General features: G+C 45.5%; 2 protein-coding genes across 7 annotated transcripts in view; both read left to right on the forward strand.

The window, feature by feature from the left end:
* The window catches only part of FRMD4B (FERM domain containing 4B), a 131,320-nt gene extending 129,037 nt beyond the window's left edge, over nt 1-2,283 (forward strand). For all 6 annotated transcript variants that reach the window (XM_050979269.1, XM_050979270.1, XM_030228037.2 and 3 more), the window contains one exon: nt 567-2,283. In XM_050979269.1, coding sequence (XP_050835226.1) covers nt 567-687 — 121 coding nt within the window. In that variant the 3' untranslated portion in view covers nt 688-2,283. The remainder of the gene's footprint in view (nt 1-566) is intronic.
* Nucleotides 2,284-11,101: 8,818 nt separating this feature from the next.
* On the forward strand, nt 11,102-17,499 carry LMOD3 (leiomodin 3). Its single transcript, XM_018915218.3, has 3 exons — nt 11,102-11,546; nt 13,373-14,770; nt 16,920-17,499. The coding sequence occupies exons 1-3, from the start codon at nt 11,250-11,252 to the stop codon at nt 16,944-16,946; spliced, it is 1,722 nt and encodes a 573-aa protein (XP_018770763.1). The 5' UTR covers nt 11,102-11,249; the 3' UTR covers nt 16,947-17,499.
* The last annotated feature ends 864 nt before the right edge of the window (nt 17,500-18,363 follow it).

Below are 18,363 nucleotides of genomic sequence, written 5' to 3' on the forward strand. Positions count from 1 at the left end.
CTATGGGCTGTTTTACTGAAGTGATTTAAAATATCTATGGCAACGGTGTTTAAAAATACTGTTTCTACTAATTTTTAAATTTCTCATAATTGAGCTTTGAAAATTCTGCTTGTATTAGCAGATTTATCTAAATGAGGTTCATTAGCCATTAATTTTCCACATTCTGAATCACTTGTGTGATTGTTCATCTGCTTTATTTTATACTTTAATATGATCATGGCAAACAAGCAATCATACATCCAACAGTCTCGAGAGAGCTCAAGGCCAGGTTGGATGGGGCTTGGAGCAGCCTGGTGTAGTGGAAGGTGTCCCTGCCCAGGGAGGGATGTTGGAACAAGATGAGCTTTAAAGTCCCTCCAAGCCAAACCAGTCTGTGATACTATGACAGTTTTGAGGAGCTGAGATTGCTCTTGCACACAACTTTACTGATTACAGCCCAAAAAATGGGTTTGTGCTTGGAGGCAAACTCCAAATAAACAGCATAACTTTGAGCCCAAGGGAGGTGCATGGATTCAAGGGCCTGGGGAGGACCCTCAGCTGATCCTGGTGCTGTGTCTGTGTTGCAGGACCTACGTGGAGCCGAGCCAGCTGGGAGGGGACGAGGAGGATGGCTTGGAGGCAGAGCTGCCCAGCAGTGAGCAGAGGCTGTTCTGGCACGAGGACTCCAAGCCTGGGACGCTGGTGTAGCCCCCGTGCAGCCCCTCACTCACTCCTACCCCTGCGTGCCTTGCACAGAACTCCGGGGCCCACCTCGGGTGGAACTTGCAAAAGGAACAAAAAGAGGAAGCAGGCTGTTTGTTCTGCTGGGAAAGGTGGAGTTCAGCATGAAGAGGGACTGCAGCAAACTGACCAAGTCCTACCACCAACTGCGTTTCTTTGTGAATCCATACAGCCCAGGGCAAGCCACAGTTCATCTACGACCAGATGCAGCACTTGGTTGAAATATTTATATTTAGCAAGCACTTTTTGGGAAGATTGGAAGGTGTTGAAGGCAAACCTCAGAGAAAAAAAATAAAAATGTGAAAAGGAGACTCTTATGGAAAAACCAGGAATTATAAGAGCACAAGTCTGATGTCTGAAAGAAGAAAAAAAAATGAAATTTATTCTGCCATGGCTTATGAGGACCTGGAAGAGGTTTCATAGGCTTATGAAGGATAGATCTGTGTGTGTGAGTGAGGCAAGGGGTGACTGAATCAGTGTTGGAACATTACTTGAAGGAAGGCTGGAGTTTTTTTATTATGGAGGTTTGAATGAGTCTGTCCAGTTTTTGGGGTGTTGTTAAGAGTGTTTGTTAGCACCACAAGCAAGTTCTGGAAAGAAAAAAAATTGCTGACACATACATCATGTAAAACTAATAGCTAGTTGTGGATTTGGAAACAGAAACAGTGAACTTTGAATTCTCTTTTCCATGATAAAACCTAATTAATAACGGCCCATTTAATGACTTTTCCATGGAACAACCTCACTGTGTGGAGGAGTAGGCAAATTTTCCCCGTGGCTGCACGGTGACCCCTGTTCAGCAGTGACAGTGACACGTTGCTGTGCCCCAGTGGGTCAAGGATCCACAGTGGGGAGCCCCAGGGAACAATTTGGGAGCAGTGGCCAGTATTTTAAGGTGGATGCAAACACAAACAGCCGAGTGGGTGCCTTAAAATGAGGGGCATTAGGATTGTACTGCGGGTCACCTGAACTGCCAGGTGCATTGCAGAGTCGCTGAGTGACAGAACAGCGTTTTCACAGAACCATTTGTGTAGGGAAAAAAACCACGTGACTGCAGTCTTGATTTAGGAGGGATAAACCTACCTCAGGTCATCCATCTGTAGGAACAAACTGGCACGGGGTTATCCTGCCTGATTCCTGATGACTCGTCTGCATATGGTAAAATCTCTCTCGTTTCTCAGCTGTGCTGTGCTTCAGGATTCCAGAAATGGTGCTCTTTTGTTCTTTTATACAGAAGATTAGTTACTCCTTGTTCATATTGTGAATAGAAAGGTTTCTGATAAACTTTTTTGACGTTTTTTACCAGTATTCCAGAGCATGTAATATATACAGAAGGACACACTTGTTAAGCTGGTACTTAGTTGTTTGTATTATTAGAGTCGCAATTTGGAATTAAACAAACAAAAACAAAATAAAAAATAACTTATTTCCTTGGTTTTGCATATTTGTATAGCCTTCTAGAAATGCGAAAGCTCTTTTTGCTTATTCTTTTACTACTCCTGAATTTTTTAGACCTATTATTTTGTATAGGTCAATAAACTAAAAAGTGTGCTACCAAAACCACTTCAGTATTCCTCCTGTTTCTCCTTGAGTGCTTGGGAAAGTGCAGTGAGTGTTATTTCAGGGCTTTGAAGTAAATCACCGTGCTCTGATTTCTTTTGGCCTGTGGTGTTGGCTGGGATGCAGAGGGTCAGTGGTCTTATCTGGAGGAAGGTTGGCCCCAGGCAGGCCAGAAATCCCCAAACATCAGAATATCTGATCAGAATTTCTGCTTCTCCATCAGCTGTACTGAGGGAGCCAGGCTGGGCTCTCTCAGCATCCCTCCAGTGATACAGACACAGAGGTGTCCTTGTGCTGTTGAGAATGCTTCTTGCTCATCTGTCCTTGCACTTAGGAATTGCCACAGCCTTTCTCATTGGGAACATGGCTTTTAGGGTTTGTGTTGCTCGAGTGCTGGGTCCTCTTTGGAGTTGGTGCCTCAGAGACACCCACCTGTCTGTAAGGGTGACTTGGGTTTCAGATGTACAACTGCTTCTGCATCCTTGTTATCCAGTAGTTGAGGTTATTGAGTTTTACTCTTCAGAGTTGTCATTCCCTGCTTTTTGAGGTGTCCATAAACTTCACAACCACCACTGAATTTTATTCTTTTTTCCAGGTTGCTGGTGAAAATAGGTGTTTAATAAAACCTGCAGGTGTGCCCATTAAAATTACCCCCATGATGCTGTGCTTTTGCATTTCTCCAAGCAGCATTTGAGGTTTGCTGGCAAGTTCTTCATGCACTGACTGCTCCCTGCTGCTACAAACCACCAGTGCTTTGAGCAGGAAGCTGAGTGGTCCCAAGTCCAGTTCCTCACCCAGAGCTCACGGAATCGGCACTATCAAAGCTTTTCCTGCAAAAAGGAAACGAGATGTGTAACAAGGCTTGTTCCCCATTTCAAGCTTTCTTTGCAATCCTTTGTTTTAATGCTGCACCCACAGAGCTCTGTGTTGGCTTTTGTGACAGCTTTCAGGATTTAGCTCAGCCCAGCACATCCGTGTTGGCACAACCCTGGCACTCAGCCTGGCCTCCTGGCTTGCTGGGACAGAACCAGGGTGATTTTGGATGAAGTTGTTGAGAAGATGGGGATTTGAGGTGGGTTTGGGTTGAGGATGGTCTGCTATATTTGGGGGTATTGTGTATAAAACCTCTAGGGCCAGAGTTCAGAGCCTGGTTGTAGTTTCCAATTTAGCAAGGGCCGAGCAGAGGAGCTGGAAATGGAACAGGGGTGGTGGAGCTGTAGCTCTTAAGCCCCTCTTGTCATTCTCCACATGCCTGGCTCTACAAGGGTTTTGTTTTTAGGAACTTCTAGGAAAGGTGGAAATACAAAGTGAAGAAGGAAGCTCAGAAGAAGAGAATAAGAATATCCAACTTTTCTCAGATGTTGCTTAGGGTCAGTCTTGGGTGGCACAGGGAGGGAAAGGGAGAGCGTGATGTCCCTGTGGCATCTCCTGCTTATCAAGGGAGCTGCTGCTGCACTCAGTTGTTCCCCAGGACCTTTAACTTTGCCCTTTGCAGATTCTGAGCTTGCTTTGCTGCATTTCTGGAGTGATGTTTTGATGCAGATGCACAACTGTTCACAGAAACAACTGCAGCTGAGGAGGTAATAAAGACAGACTTGTAATCATTATCTTATTTGTTCACAGCTGAAATACAAATTGCCTGTGCTTTGTTTGAATTCCTATCTCATCTCTGTGTAGCTGTTTAACCACAGCCTGCCTCACCAGGATAACTGAGGACATCTAGTGCCTGACAACAGAGATGAAAAGAGGAGCAGTCCTGCCTCCTGTGTTCCTCTGGAATCCTCCCTGACCCTTCCAGTATGAAGAAATATCTAGAAATGCTTATTTGGTAATATCAGAACAAAGCCAAGAGGTGAACAAGGTGAAACACCAGACCCCCACAGGGTTTGATTTTACAAACATCTCTCTCTTCAGAAGGTAGATGCTGCTGATGGGAGTGTGGAGGGGAAATAAAAATCTGTGTGTAGTGGAGTGGTTTTGAGTGCTTTGACTTAAAAAGAAGACCCAGTCCTTGCCAGGAATCCTTAAAAAGGAATTTGGGCACTGAGCTAAAATAAGCCATGCCTGATATTTTTAATTACTGTCTGCTGCTTCTCTGCTGTTTTGAACAAAAACACTGAGATATGGGAGGACAAGCACTGATGGGAGTTACCACGAGCCCTGTGGGAGGCTGTGTTGGACATTCCTCCAGTGCAGGGACCAGGAGGGATGAGGCTCAGAGCAGGAGCCCCTTCTCCAACACAGGAAAATCTTTTAGGATCACTAATCTTTAAAATTCACCTGACTGTACTTACAAAGCATTTTGGCCAAGGTGGCTCAGTATGTCACTCTTACAGGTTTCTGCTGACTTCTCCTTTATGATCTTGGACTTGCCCAGCTGAAGTGTGAAGAATGCAGCAGCAGTGTTTGTAGCTCCTGGGTGGCTGAGAAGGCTCCACCATGACCCAGCCCGTCCCAAAACCTGTGTAGGAAATCCTGCAAACACTGAAGGTTTGCTCCATCTTCTGGGCTTTGGGATCATTGCAGGAGAGCTGCTCCTGAGCCTGGGCAGAAGCTCCCTGCGCTTGCCTGGCACTGTCTGGCTATGTTCACACTACTCCTAGGAAGGTTTCTGCATTCTACACTGTTCTTCCATCTCCTTTGTACTTTTCTGTCATATTTAATTAATTTCTAAGGTATAGGACAGTTTTGTAGTAGGGCCTCACCTGCTGAGTACTGATATCTCTCTCAGTGAAATCTCTCCCAGGGCAGGATTTATCTCAAAGTTTTTTACCCTGTGTTCTGCTGGAGCAAATGAAGCCTGAGGTGACATTTCCTCCTTGAAGAAGGGGCAGTGTGAGTTGTGAACAGTGCTGCTAGCCCAGCAGGACACATGACACAAAGGTCAGGGCCTCAATGACAGAGAAGCAGGACTCCTGACAAGAAGCAGCTCCTTGCCATCCATCCACCTTGGTTATCCCTGTCTGTCCCCTGTGATGAAGGGAATCACCATAAATCCCTCAGCAAGTCCTTGACTGCAGAGGGATGTGCTCTGCCTCCCTGGACACCTCCTGCCCTCTTCAGCACAGCAGGAAGGAGTCTCAATTTCTATTTCATCATTAGAGTGCCATCAAAGAGCTGCAGATGGAGAGGAGTTTGCAGCCAGCCAGGGCTCAGCTGGAGTAACTCTAGAAGAAATCCTTGCACCTGCTGCCAGCCTGAGGTTAGGGGAGGACGTGCCCCATGTGTGCAGAAGGAGGTGGCCACGTGGCCTTTGCAGCATCACTGCCTGTGGGCAGGTTTTGGTGGCAGGAGGACACAAGGTGTGGGGCTGTGGTAGGTTTGGATGCTGTAAGAGAAAGATACACCCTATTTCAGTGTGAAGGGTGACATTGTTTCCTAGGATGACTCTGTTTCTCATCTGATTTGCTTTTGCTGAATTCAGTGTTTTTTATAAATGTGGAGGTGATTGCTCCTTGCAAAGGTTATGATGTTGCTTTTTGAAGAATCCTTGACATTGCATTATTGCAGTTCTGATTTAATAGTGCTGCCTGGCAACATTGGGAGTGAAAATATAGATTTGGCCTATAAAGAGAAGGTACATTTTAACATTTAATTCTAGCCACTGCTTTTAGCATGAGGCTTTTGTCACTCCTGGGTTTGGGTTTTTTTGGTTTTTTTTTTATTTTGCCCTGCAAACCCAGAGCACAGATAAATTGTGAGAATAAAGGCAGAGTTAGCAGTAAATAATTGCTGAATTGCACATGCTGCCACAGACAGGTTCTTACATAGTTTTCAGGGAGATGAATGTCTTCTCTCAAGGTCTGAGCTTGCATTTCTGATGTAAGTATTGAATCTCTGAGCCTGTTTTGCACAAAGATTTGGAAAAGCAGGCCCTCTGTTAATAGCAGTAAACATTTGGGTAAATGCCCTGTGCAATGTCCATGGGCAATGTGAGGTTCAGCACCGTGTTTGCCTCGTGTCCAGGCCAGCTGTGCCCACCAGACAGGAGCCAGTGCTGCCCCAGGGTCTCTGTCCCCAGGCAGTCCCTGGTGCAGGGCTCAGTGTCCCCTTTTGGTGGCCATAACCAGCCTCAGCTCTGTCCCAAAGCAGGCAAAGCCACACTGAGGCAGCTCAGGGCACCTTTTGGGTTTGCCCATGGGAGAGAAGCCCCAGGTAGAGCCATAGCTCAGTCCCTGAAGTTGTGGTCAGGTAACAAACATCATGAATTGCCTTCTCCCCATAAAATAACAAAATTACTCATGGTCTCTGGCAGACCTGGTTTTATTCACCTCAGGCTGGTTTTCTACTCCCTTTGGCAGCTGTTAGCATTGAGCTTTGGGAAGAAGAGGTAACAAAGCACCACCCAGGGATGAAAACATTCAGGTATTTACAAGTGCTTCACCAAGGTCACATAAAAAACAAGCTGGGAAAGGAAAATACCAAGTTAGCAGAAACCAGTGCTGAGTGTTTCAGCATTTGCCCCTGTTTGTGCTATAAATGATATCTGGGAGCAGAAACTCCCTCCTGTAGGCACAGAACTGCCCTGTGTAACAGAGCATGGTGCAGAGCAGCCCCCCTGGCTGTGCTGGAGGTGCTGCTCCAGCCTCTTTAGAATGTGGTCAGTAAAAAAAAAGATCTGGGAGATGGCAGGGATGTAGTGCTGTTCAGTGGCAAGCAAGTACAGAAAGTCAGTCTTTGGGGGTCAGATTTGGAACAGGTTTTGGCTCTGAATAGAGCAAAGGTTTGTCCTGGGTCAGCCCAGACTGCCAGGAGCAGGCTCGGTTGCCTTTTGTGTCGTCTCTAGACCCCCACCAGCAAAATCTCAGTGTCAACATTCATATGTGGGGCTCTCTCCTACCCCAGAATCATGGGGGTTTTGCTATTTTGAAAGGGCTTAAAACAGTTGAAATTATTTAGAAATCAATTGGCTGATTATTTAACCCTTTTTGATCCAAACCAGGCATACATTTCCCTACAGGATTGCTTTGGGCAGGCCACTGTGGGTGGTCAGTGCTCTTCCCCAGGCTGAAATGTTCTGTCCTTGATTTCTGTCATGACCAAAGTCTTCTCCATGCTCCCCTTTTTTCCCTACACTTGTTAATGTTTTTCTTTTCCCTGTAATCAAGAAGGTGGATAATGACAGAGGTTGTTTCCTACTGCACAGGTACTGTAGCTGCTCTCAGATTTCTCTAAAAATGGAAACTGAAAAGAAATAAATAAATTACCAAGCTCTTTTTGGGGGGAGCAAATTAGAAACGTCCAGGTCCCACTGAAACAGGAGATGCAGCTCTGCTTGTTTCTCTGGAGGCAGAGGAAATCACAAGATATCAACACAGTGATGATGGGAGAGATCATGGGAGATGATGAGAGATCTCAGCACAGTGACATGTGGTTAGTTGAGCTAGGGCAGCAGTGGAGGCCTCATATCCCCATCCCTCTGCTCCCTCCTGCTCTGACCCAGCCTGCTGTGCCTGCTGCTTCTCACAGGGTTTGACTTTCCAGCTCCTCTCAAGCGACCTGGGCAAATACTTCCAAAGTCAGGTCTCCTTACTCTACCTGAGCAACAAACTTAATCTGTTTATATCTGGAAGAGTTGGGAGGTGTGGTGGGTGATTTTTTTTCCCCTTGGTGTTTTTCCCACAGGGTGTCTCTCTATGACTGCTCCCATTGCTCTGTGGTTGTTATTGTTCAGATCCCATCATCTGACCCTTTATAATCCCTGTATTGGGTTACACTGCATTGCTGGACATGCTTGGTGTATGCTGCTGATTGTCAATTTTAGACTCCCATCAGCCTATGAGTTTCTTAAAAGTAATGCAAGGTTATGTTACATGGGCACATTCCCTGACTCCTTCCAGTTGCACTTGGAAATGCCATGGATTAGTAATAGAGGGAAGTGAATGTGGGGGGTTTTACAACAAAAAAAAAAATGAAAGCCAACATTGTAGAAATGGCTCTCCAATATCTGGCCACAGCATGTGTCCCATCAATTACCTTAAAAATAGAACAGTTTTAGGCTCTCAAAACATGGGCTTGAAACATGGGCTGCCTCCTGGGCTGTGTCAAATGGTGACACAGCAGTCAGGCCTTGCTGATATTCAAGCTAAGAACTTGTCCAACTTTTGGCTTTCACGAGGGATGGGTTGGAAATTTTGAAGAGAATGTTTAAATGAGGAAAAAAAATCAATGAGGTGAAGCAATCCTGCAGGAGAGGCTGCTGGTTTCATTCCAGAGTTCATCCATATGTGAGTAGCTGCCTTACAAACAGTGAGCAGTGAGTCAGAATGGTTCGTTACCAAGGGCAGACCTCTTCTTCTGTCAGTGTGCTCCTGAGGCTTTAGTTTAATGCTTGTTGAGTACCTGCTTAGTGTGAGCTTCTTTTGAGCTTCTGCTACCTGTAGAAATTGCTCTGGGATTGCTGCAGGTACCTCTTGTCTTCTGCTGGGGCTTTGAGTGCAGCTCTGGCACAGCACAGCTCTGCCCTCTGGTAGCAGTGCAGCAGCTTGTTAGTCCAGGGATTCCTGAACAAGTGTCAAACTGGTGTGGAAATAGCAAGTGTCACTGGTGGAAATGGTTTTCCTGCCTTAATGAAGGTTGAGAAATGTGTGATTGTTTTGGAAAGCTCTGAGGGGAACACCAACAAATGTTTTTGGTGAAGAAGATGGGAGTTTAGCCTTTAAAAGTGTTTTAGACCCACTGTGAGCATGTCCTCACCTCCAGAGTGTTATTTGTTGCTCTAATGTGCTGTTACCAGAACACCAAAACACTAAGCAGTGTGTTAGGAGAGGAAGTACATCCTGGAAACATAATTTATGGAGGAGAGACCTAAGGTAGGCAAAATATGATATCCACCTTGGAAATCTGTGGGATTAGCACCCATGTCACCAGGAGAGGTGTCACCAGGCAGCCTCTTGCTCTGCATCTGATGGGGAAGGCATCATTCCCAGTCTAGAGTTTCCTAATGGTGGTATTGACAAGTGATATATTTCTGCTTCAGAGAAAAAAGTGGTTTTCAAGCACCTGATAGTGTTCTCAGTACCCCTGTTTTCCTTCTCAAGAGGACTTCATGGGTTTGACCCTGCTTAACTTAGATGATCTGACAAGACCATGGCCCAAGGTGGCCTGGCTGAAGATCATGGAAACCCAAGAAGGTGGCACGGGGCTTTATTTACAGGCAAGAAATTAGCAAGTGAGAAGCAAGCACTGAACAGACAGCTTCTGGGGCCCAAACTGCATGGTTTGGGAGACCAGCATACTGGCTGCTGAGGAGCACTGATTTATTTGAGAACACCAGGAAACCATTTATGGGTTCTATTATGGGCAGCAATCACTGGGGGTTAGAGCTGCAGGAGCAGATAGATTGATGTGTGGGTCTGTTGTTGTGCTTGCTACTGCATGATATAAAACAAGGATAAAGATGTCCCTGAAATACCAAAGGGGAAAATGGAGCCATTGCATTCTTGGCTTGGGTTTTTATTATCTTTTCCTTTGCCACTTATGCTGTTCTTAAATTTTTGCCCTCTTCCCTGCTGTGTAACAGCATGAATCAAATGAGGACCTTTGGATAATGGACTCTTAATAGAGGTTAACAGGGCTTAAAAATCCATGTTTCATGTTACAAAACACAGCAAAAAAATCACTATCATCATGCAGAGCCTTTTTTGCTGCTGGCAGACTCCAGCAGAGCATGGTTGACACTGTGATGAGAAATATGGCTTAAAAATTGGCAGAGCATGGTTTCATGGCCTCTCCCCCATGGTTTTGCTCCTATGGAAGCTGCATTTGCAAGGTGAGGATTTGATTTGATACCCCTGCAAAGAAAATTTGAAATTATGGGAGGAAATCTTCCTAATCCAATGAATGGCCTAAACTGTAAGTAGCAAAATTAGCCACCCCTGCTACTCTGCTGGTACAAAGAAACTATGCACATGGTGATGCTTTGTGAATTTAGAAGCCCACAAAATATTCTGAAGAAAGGAGGAGGCACTTGGATGAAATGGACACCTAACAAAAAGAGGCATTTGGGGAGTTACATCAGGTCTACAAATATAACAAAGTAAATCTTTGTAGTTGCTTATTAATTCTGAAAAAAAAATAGTCAAAAGTAGGAGAAGGATGATCAGGAGATGAACTGTCAGCCAAAAAGAGTTGAAAGTGCAAATGATGTTCACGACAGGGCCAGGCCAGTTGAGGAGCAGGCAGTGGCATTGCCCCTGGATGGGAGCAGGGATGTGCTGTGGGAAATGCTTCCCTGGGAGCACTCGGGCTGCTTCAAAGGGCTGGTGCCTGTCCTTGCATGGACCTCTGTCCCCAGGCACAAGGTGCATGTTGTACCAGCTCTACCTGCCTTTTTCCATCTTGGAGGACTTTCCCCAGACCAGGATGTGAGGCTTGGGAGAGGTCACCAACAGAGGATGGCTGCACTCACACCAAACCCCCTGTGACAGTCAGCCAGGGCTTAGACCTGGCCAAAGGCAGTGCAGGGCCTGTGGTCTCTGGTCCTTTTGAGATAGACTGGAGATGTTATGGACACAGAGACCTTTCTGATTCTTCCCAGAGGCCAGATTTCACCTGCACATCTCACAGGTGCCACTGATGCCTCTTCATCCTGCTCTGGCGATTCCAGGGTGATGCCCTGAGCAGTGCAGTGTCCCAGGAATCCTCTGGAACATGTCTGCCTTCTGCCTCCCCCAGCGGGGGACACACCAGCTGCACTGAAATGTCAGAAGGGTTTGCACAGCTGACAGGTTGCTGAAAATGGAGCATCGCCATAAATTCTCTTTATCCAGCCAAGTGCAGCTTAATATAGACTTAGCTGCACGGGCTGTGTCCCACACTGAGCCCAGGAGCTGCCACAGCTCAGGACCAAAACATGAACTTGGAGTTTTAACAGGATCAACTACTGCTAGTGAGGGGGGAAAAAAGAAACTCCTTTGAAATTTATCTTTCTCTTTAGGTTTAAAAAGTGTTAGAGGAAGCAGGGAAGAATGAACATGTCTGAACTTGGCCAAAACTCCGATGAAGACGTGTGTCCTGAGGACATTGATGAAGATGAAATCCTGGCTAACCTGTCCCCTGAGGAGCTGAAGGAGCTGCAGAGTGAGATGGAAGTCATGGCCCCAGACCCTGAAATCCCGACTGGAATGATACAGAGGGATCAGACAGAGAAACCCCCCACGGGGAGCTTCGACCACAGGTCCCTGGTTGACTACCTGTACTGGCAGAAGGCATCCAGACGCATGCTCGAGGATGAGAGAGTTCCTGTCACCCTCTTGCCCTCTGAGGTAACAAGAAAAAAAAAAAATCACAAATATTTATTATGCATCAGCAGTGGGATCTGTTTTGTAGCTTTAATACCTTAACCTGCCTCTGCTTCTGTCCCTTACGTAAGGTAGAGTACAAACAAATGTAGATTAATCCTAAAAGCCTCATCAGTGATAGAATCCAGCTTGGATTTATGTCAGGGTTAGTAATTTTTTAATTGCTTTTCCCAAATATTTACTTAAGCTTTTTAATAGAAAAAAAACCCCTAATTCTGATTTGAGTAAAGCAAATCACTGAGAAACTGTCACAAGATCAGTTTTGGAGGATGTAACTCTAATTAGTTTGATTTTGCATATGGAAGAACACCATGTTGCTTTTCCATGGAAGATTATATTAATCATACAAATTAAATTATTAATTGACAGAATTTAATGGCATACTGGAGAAAAATCCCAAACCACTGTATTTTAACAGGGCGAAACATTAACAACCAAGCATGCAAACTCTTGAACTAGTTCAACCATTCTCAATACAATGCTTAAATTTATTTGACTATCCCCATGACTTTGAAATAAAGTTAAGGTCATACTAGATATCTTTCAGGATGAGGGCTACACTTAAAAATAGGTTAATAGAATTGAAACTTGGCCAGATGAAACACATCCATACTTGAATGTGAAGTTCACTAGAAGTGAATTTGAGGTAACTGATTTATTTTAATTTTACTTTAAATATAAGTGGTTTGCTAATACACACTAGTGTGGCACATCCCAGATTTCCCAAGGCAGGTTTCATGGGCTGCCTTTGGAGACCAGGGGAAATCTGGGAATTTTTCTCCTCCTGCAACACTCTTACACTCAAAGAAACAATTTTGTAAACACTTCAGAGGTTAAATCTGAAACCTGGGTGTGGAGCTGGCTGCTGCATTCACAGCTGGTCAAAAAATCCCCATCCAAACCCATTCACCACCACAGCCCCAAGGGCAGAAGTGACTGGGACCATTTTGTCTGACTTTGGGTGCAGCCCAAGCCATGGCACTGTCCTGCCTGAAGAGTGCAAATCTAAGGAAATAGCTTGATTTTATTAGTGCTTTATTGGTATTTCTCTGTGATGGAGGAACCGATTGCAAAAAGATGCTTGACCAAGAACAATCTCAGCAAGGAGTGCCTCTGGAATGGGTAGATATTTGCAACTAATTTATTTGTATGATAGAAGCCTCACTGCCCTGCAACTGCTTTGTGCAGGGGCTGGTTTCTTGTCTCTGGACTCCAAACTGAGCTAATAGTTTATCTTCAGTGAGGTGCTGCCTTAGGTGTGATGCTCTGGGACTGCCAGAGCTGGTGGCCCTGTTGTGCCTTGTGCTGGATGATTCCACAGTGGTCACAATGTGTCCTCTTCACTCCTCCTTGGGCTGAGCAAACCATCAGGGGGTCACCCTGAAGTCCAGTGCTTTGTGGCATACAAAGGAAACTTCCTTGTCAAAGAAATTATAAAGATTACACTAAATCCAGAAAGAGACTTTGGATCAGAAACTCTCAAGCCTCAAAAGGGTTCAAAGACCATCTTAACATATCATTAAATATGTTCAGGATTTAATTGTTAGCACTTAATTTAGTAGGCAAAGATGAGAAACTGGTTTGCAGCCTCTTTAGGAACAAGTTATTCCTGTGTTCCCAAGCAAGCTGGTACAGCCTGAATTTACAGCAGTGGCACTTTTAAGGGTTATTCTCTATTGTATGGGCATTGAAGGATCTAAATCCAGCTGCTACATGTTTATTTGAGCAGAAAGTTATTGTAACAAAGATGTTTTGAAACGATTTCAGCTGTGAGGTTTTGTCTTCCTCAGAGAAGGGCTGCAGAGGAGATGGAAGGAGAGGCTGACAGCAGCAGCGAGGTGGCTGGAGGAAGGATGCCAGGAACAGAGGAAAAAGAGAGACATTACCAAAATGAGCACGTGTCTGAGTCAAGAACACAATCTGGGGACACAAAGAAAGATAGAAGTGATAAGGAGAGAGTGATGGAGGAGGATGAGAAAGAAGAAGCAGAGGAGGAAGAGGAAGATGATGAAGAGGAAGAAGAAGAAGAAGAAGGAGAAGAAGAAAATGAGACTGAATTGGAAACAAAGAAGAATTACACCAATGAGAGCAGTCATATCAACCAGATAAGTCCGAAGCCAGGTAACGAACAAGGAGAAATCAAAGAAAAACCTAAAGAAAATGAAAAGAAAATATCAAAATTGAACATCCCCCAGAAGTTAGCACTGGATACCAGCTTCATGAAGCTAAGTGCCAGGCCCTCAGGAAATCAAACCAATTTAGAAGACAGTTTAGAAAAAGTCCGAAAAAACAACCCAGACGTGAAGGAGCTCAACCTGAACAACATAGAAAACGTCCCCAAGGAGATGCTGATCGATTTTGTCAATGCCATGAAAAAGAACAAGAACGTAAAAACGTTCAGCCTGGCCAACGTGGGGGCCGACGACAATGTGGCGTTCGCGCTGGCCAACATGCTGAGGGAGAACAGGAGCATCACCACCCTGAACATCGATTCCAACTTCATCTCTGGCAAAGGCATCGTGGCCATCATGCGCTGCCTGCAGTACAACGAGACGCTGACGGAGCTCCGCTTCCACAACCAACGCGGCCTGCTGGGCCACCAGGCAGAGATGGAGATTGCCAGGCTGCTGAAAGCCAACAACACCCTCCTCAAAATGGGCTATCACTTCGAGCTGCCGGGGCCCAGGATGGTGGTGACCAACCTGCTCAGCAGGAACCTGGACAAGCAGAGGCAAAAGAGGCAAGAGGGGCAAAGGCAGCAGCAGATGAAAGAGCAGAAGGAGTTGATAGCAATGCTGGAGAATGGACTTGGGTTGCCTCCTGGGATGTGGGAAATGCTGGGGGTACCGCTGGCCCAGCTGAGGATGCAGGAGCCCCCACAAGCCCCCAAACCCCCCATCCCTGCAGCTGTGTCACTGAGCAAAAGGCAGGAGAACATGAGGCCACCAGCACCCGAGCAGCCATCCAGGGAGAAACCCATCAGCTTCAAAGTGGTCAAGCTGAAGAAAACTCAGCGCAAACCCTCCGTGCCAGAGTACGTGGAGCCCGCTGAGAAAACCAACCTCAAAGATGTCATCAAAACACTTAAACCAGTTCCCAGGAGAAGACCTCCTCCCCTGGTGGAAATAACCCCGAGAGATCAGCTCCTCAACGACATCCGCCAGAGCAACGTCGCCTATCTCAAACCGGTGAGTGCAGAGCGGTGCCTCTGAGAGGAGGGAATGGCACTCACCTGCTGTGCTCTGAGCTCTGTCTGGAAATGTTGGGCTTTGGCAGGGCTGGCAAATGCACCTGCACGTGGCATTGTCACCCTTTTGTGTCAGGCTGCCACTCCTGGCGTGCAGGTGGTTGTTTTCCAGCAGCACTGAGGTATGGCTTGCACAGGGAGCTCACACCCAGGCTGCAGCCTTGTGCATCCCTGGCTGCATCCACAAGGTAAAAGAAAGGAAATTCACTCAGGAGGTGAACAAACCCACAGAAACTCAACCTTTCTATCCTCCCAACAGTGTATTAGTTATGACAGACCAGTGCTATTGTAAGACTGTTGTTTCAGGAGTACAACAGGTATTATTTTTCACATCAGTCCCCCACAAACCCCCTCTTTCTCTCCTCAATAGCTGTGTTTTTCCTTAGCTCTCACTTTATACAAGAGAGCACTGTCACTTGGCACACACTGCAGTCCAGCCTGGACTCACAGTCTGCAGCCCTGCTCCTGCCTGCCTCACCCAGTAACAAGGAGTGTATTATTTAATGGTCCTTTGCTGCTCATTCTTCTGTCTGTCCTCATGAAGATAAATTGCAAAATTCTAGTGCTAACAGGAAAAAAAGAAATTAGATCCACCAGTAGTGAAGATGGAACTAGGTTGTGGGAAGAGAGTAGTGGTACTGAAGAGGATTTTATATTTGTTTTCAAGTAAAATTTTGCCACTGAAAGTTGGCTCAGTGGTCAACTCAAGTGAACTCAAGATCATCCTGACTTTAGAATGCCAGTCCCAAACTGAAAACTGCCTCTTGGGTATGGTCTCACTTGGGTACCAAATTGATGGGCTTCTTCTCAAAATGCTGGCCACCAGATTTAACCTCTTGCTCTCCTAAACTGTTATATTCCCTTGCATTAATTCAAGACATCCTAAAAGCTGGCTGATGTATTTGTAGCTTGATGCTTGTTTGTGTTGCCAAGGCTTGAGGAGGAGGACAGAAAATCCCTTGTAGTTAAAAATAGTCAAGTAATATTTTGTAATTATCATTTCTTTCAATATTGACATTTTAATATAGTGGGACTAATTTTTCTTTCATTTATACCTACAAAGAAACAATTATTTCCTCAGAAATTCCAGACAGAGTAGTTTGTTTGATATTTTGGCAGGTGCAGGTTCTGCAGTGACCTCAGATTCTGGTCCAGGATTACCCTGAACATTCTGTACCATAGGCAAGGTCTGGGGTTCTGAGTTTCTGCTGGCCAGTCCAACTTGGCTGCAGCCAAGGCCTCTCCCCAGGGCATTTCTGGCCTTTCTAGGCTAGTCTAGGGTCTGAATTTTGGTTCCACATCCCAGACAAGAAGACCTGCTTGTGGACAGCTCACAGATTGTGCTGGTGACAGCAGGCTGGTCCTTCGTGGCTGTGGGAGCTGCTGCCTGCCCAGCTCTCAGGAGGCTGGAGGACAATGGCACTCGTTCTCTGCCAGGCACAGCCCTTGTTTTGGACAGCAGTTGTGAGAAACCTGGGTGCTGCCATGTGCCAGGGGTGATACTGATCCACAGGCATTCCCCCAAAATGATCAGGAGGATTTTATCCGTGAGAGCTGTGGGGTTAAAGATAGATCAATTCGTGTTGCATCCTAAATATGCCAGGTAACAATTGCTATCACAGCCCATGGAAAGAGGAAACAATGGACACATACTGGGGGCTTGGGGTGGTTTGTTTTGGTGGATTGTTTGGGGATTTTTTTGGTTGGCTCTCTTTTGGCCTCTGTCATCAGACTACCTGGCTTGGATTTGGGACATTAGGGTGTTATTCTGCCCATCCTCTGTGATCTTGGTAACCCTTTTTTGCCTCAATTCCCTCAACTTCTTTTCTGAAACAGAGTTTTGCTGCTTGAGCTGAGCTGGGTGTTTGTTCTCTCTGTGGTGGGACTCAAGGCCTTCAGACTGATTTCCTAGACCTTAGGCTTTGCAAACATCAAGTGAGGCATTCCAAATAAAAGAGAGCTCCCAACGAGAGCTCCTTGGAGTTCCCAGGTGTTATATTTTAGTTTCTGGGGGTTTGTATTAGACTAAACTGCCCTGGTAAATAAGGCTGAGAAATTTCCTCCTCCTAATACTTCATGTCCTTGTCCAGGTGCCGTTGCCAAAGCAGCTGGAGTGAGAGACCAGACTGACCTGAAGAAAACAACTTGGAATAAGGACTACTCAAGTTTTGCTTAGAACTGTTTCAGCAGATGTTTTCTGCAGAACCCAGGTGGTGTATTCAACTCTTTGGGAACAAAGCTTGTGATACACACTTGTCTAAGTGTGCTGAAAATGGCTGGCATGGGAAAAGTCAGTGCTAAGTGTTTCCATCAGGTATCAAACAATCAGCTGCCATCTGTCTGCCAAGTGGATTTGAGGCTTCAGTTTGTTGTGGGAGTATTTTCTCAGAGGCATCAATAACCTTGTCTTTCTAGTTTGTCAGCAAACTATTTTGCTTCCACGTTGTCCTTCTGCTGCCAGATTCTGCAGGAACAGGCTGTGCTTTATCTTATCTTTCTTTTCACACACATGCTACTTTATTACTCTCTTGTCCATGAGAAATGTATTTAGTTTCTATGTATACAGCTTCATTTTTTAGGCTAAGGAAACAGAAATGAAATAAAGCTCTCTCTGTAAGTGTGCAGCACTTCCATTGCTAACAAAGCCCTCACAGAACGACTGCTTTAGTACAATGAACACCTTCCAAGCTTCCTCTATCTCAGAACAATGTCTAGTGGGTATTTACCTGATCAGCATTTAAAAGATGAAGCCACGCTCTGCTTTGAGAACTGTGATGTTCATTCCCTGTGATTCACCACTCTTACTGCAATCCTTCTTTGCAGCCACCTTGGAGAGCACTGAAATGCCATGTTAGGTCTCTCTCCACACTGTGGCAGGAGGATGAGCCTCACCATTATTCCAGGGGTTTATGAAACTCCTAATTCCTCCTAGAATGATGTGTGAATAGCATGTCTCATCTTGGCAGGGCTGGATTTGAAGGGGTAAAACCTGCATATACACAAGTCAATTTTTCCTTAATATTTTTGTGATTTTTTTTTCTCCTCCCTCTTTATGATCACAGTAAGTTCTGCTGTATTTCTTGTACAGCAGCTACAGGTAAGTCACACTCTTGTGAAATACATCCACAAGAGACCAACTGTTTTAGAGGCTATTTTGTTTTTTAAAGCTATAAGGCACAGGGAAAGCACAAAGGCTTTCCCTGTGCTAAAATGCACCTTCCTGTGGCTGCTTAGTCCAAAGGCACAGCTTTGTAGCTCCTGGAAGGATTTCCTTCAGGTGAGTTCATCTCTGAGTGGTAACTCTTAGCAACCTTCCCCTGGCAGCTAAATCCCAGTCCCACCCACCCTGCTCCCCCTTCCCATGTTTATTTTCATAATCCTGTTGTATCAGCAATGTCCAAGACCTCTTGAATCCAAGGTAGTTTCTACTGTCACTTGTTCAAATTTTCATTTGGTCTTGTCCTTTTGGTACCTATCATGTGGTCTCTTTCCAATCTCCACCTTCCAAACTTGTAAAGCTCCCCAGCTCTGCTT

The sequence above is a fragment of the Serinus canaria genome, chromosome 12 (genome assembly GCF_022539315.1).
Source record: "Serinus canaria isolate serCan28SL12 chromosome 12, serCan2020, whole genome shotgun sequence".
Classification (NCBI taxonomy): domain Eukaryota; kingdom Metazoa; phylum Chordata; class Aves; order Passeriformes; family Fringillidae; genus Serinus; species Serinus canaria.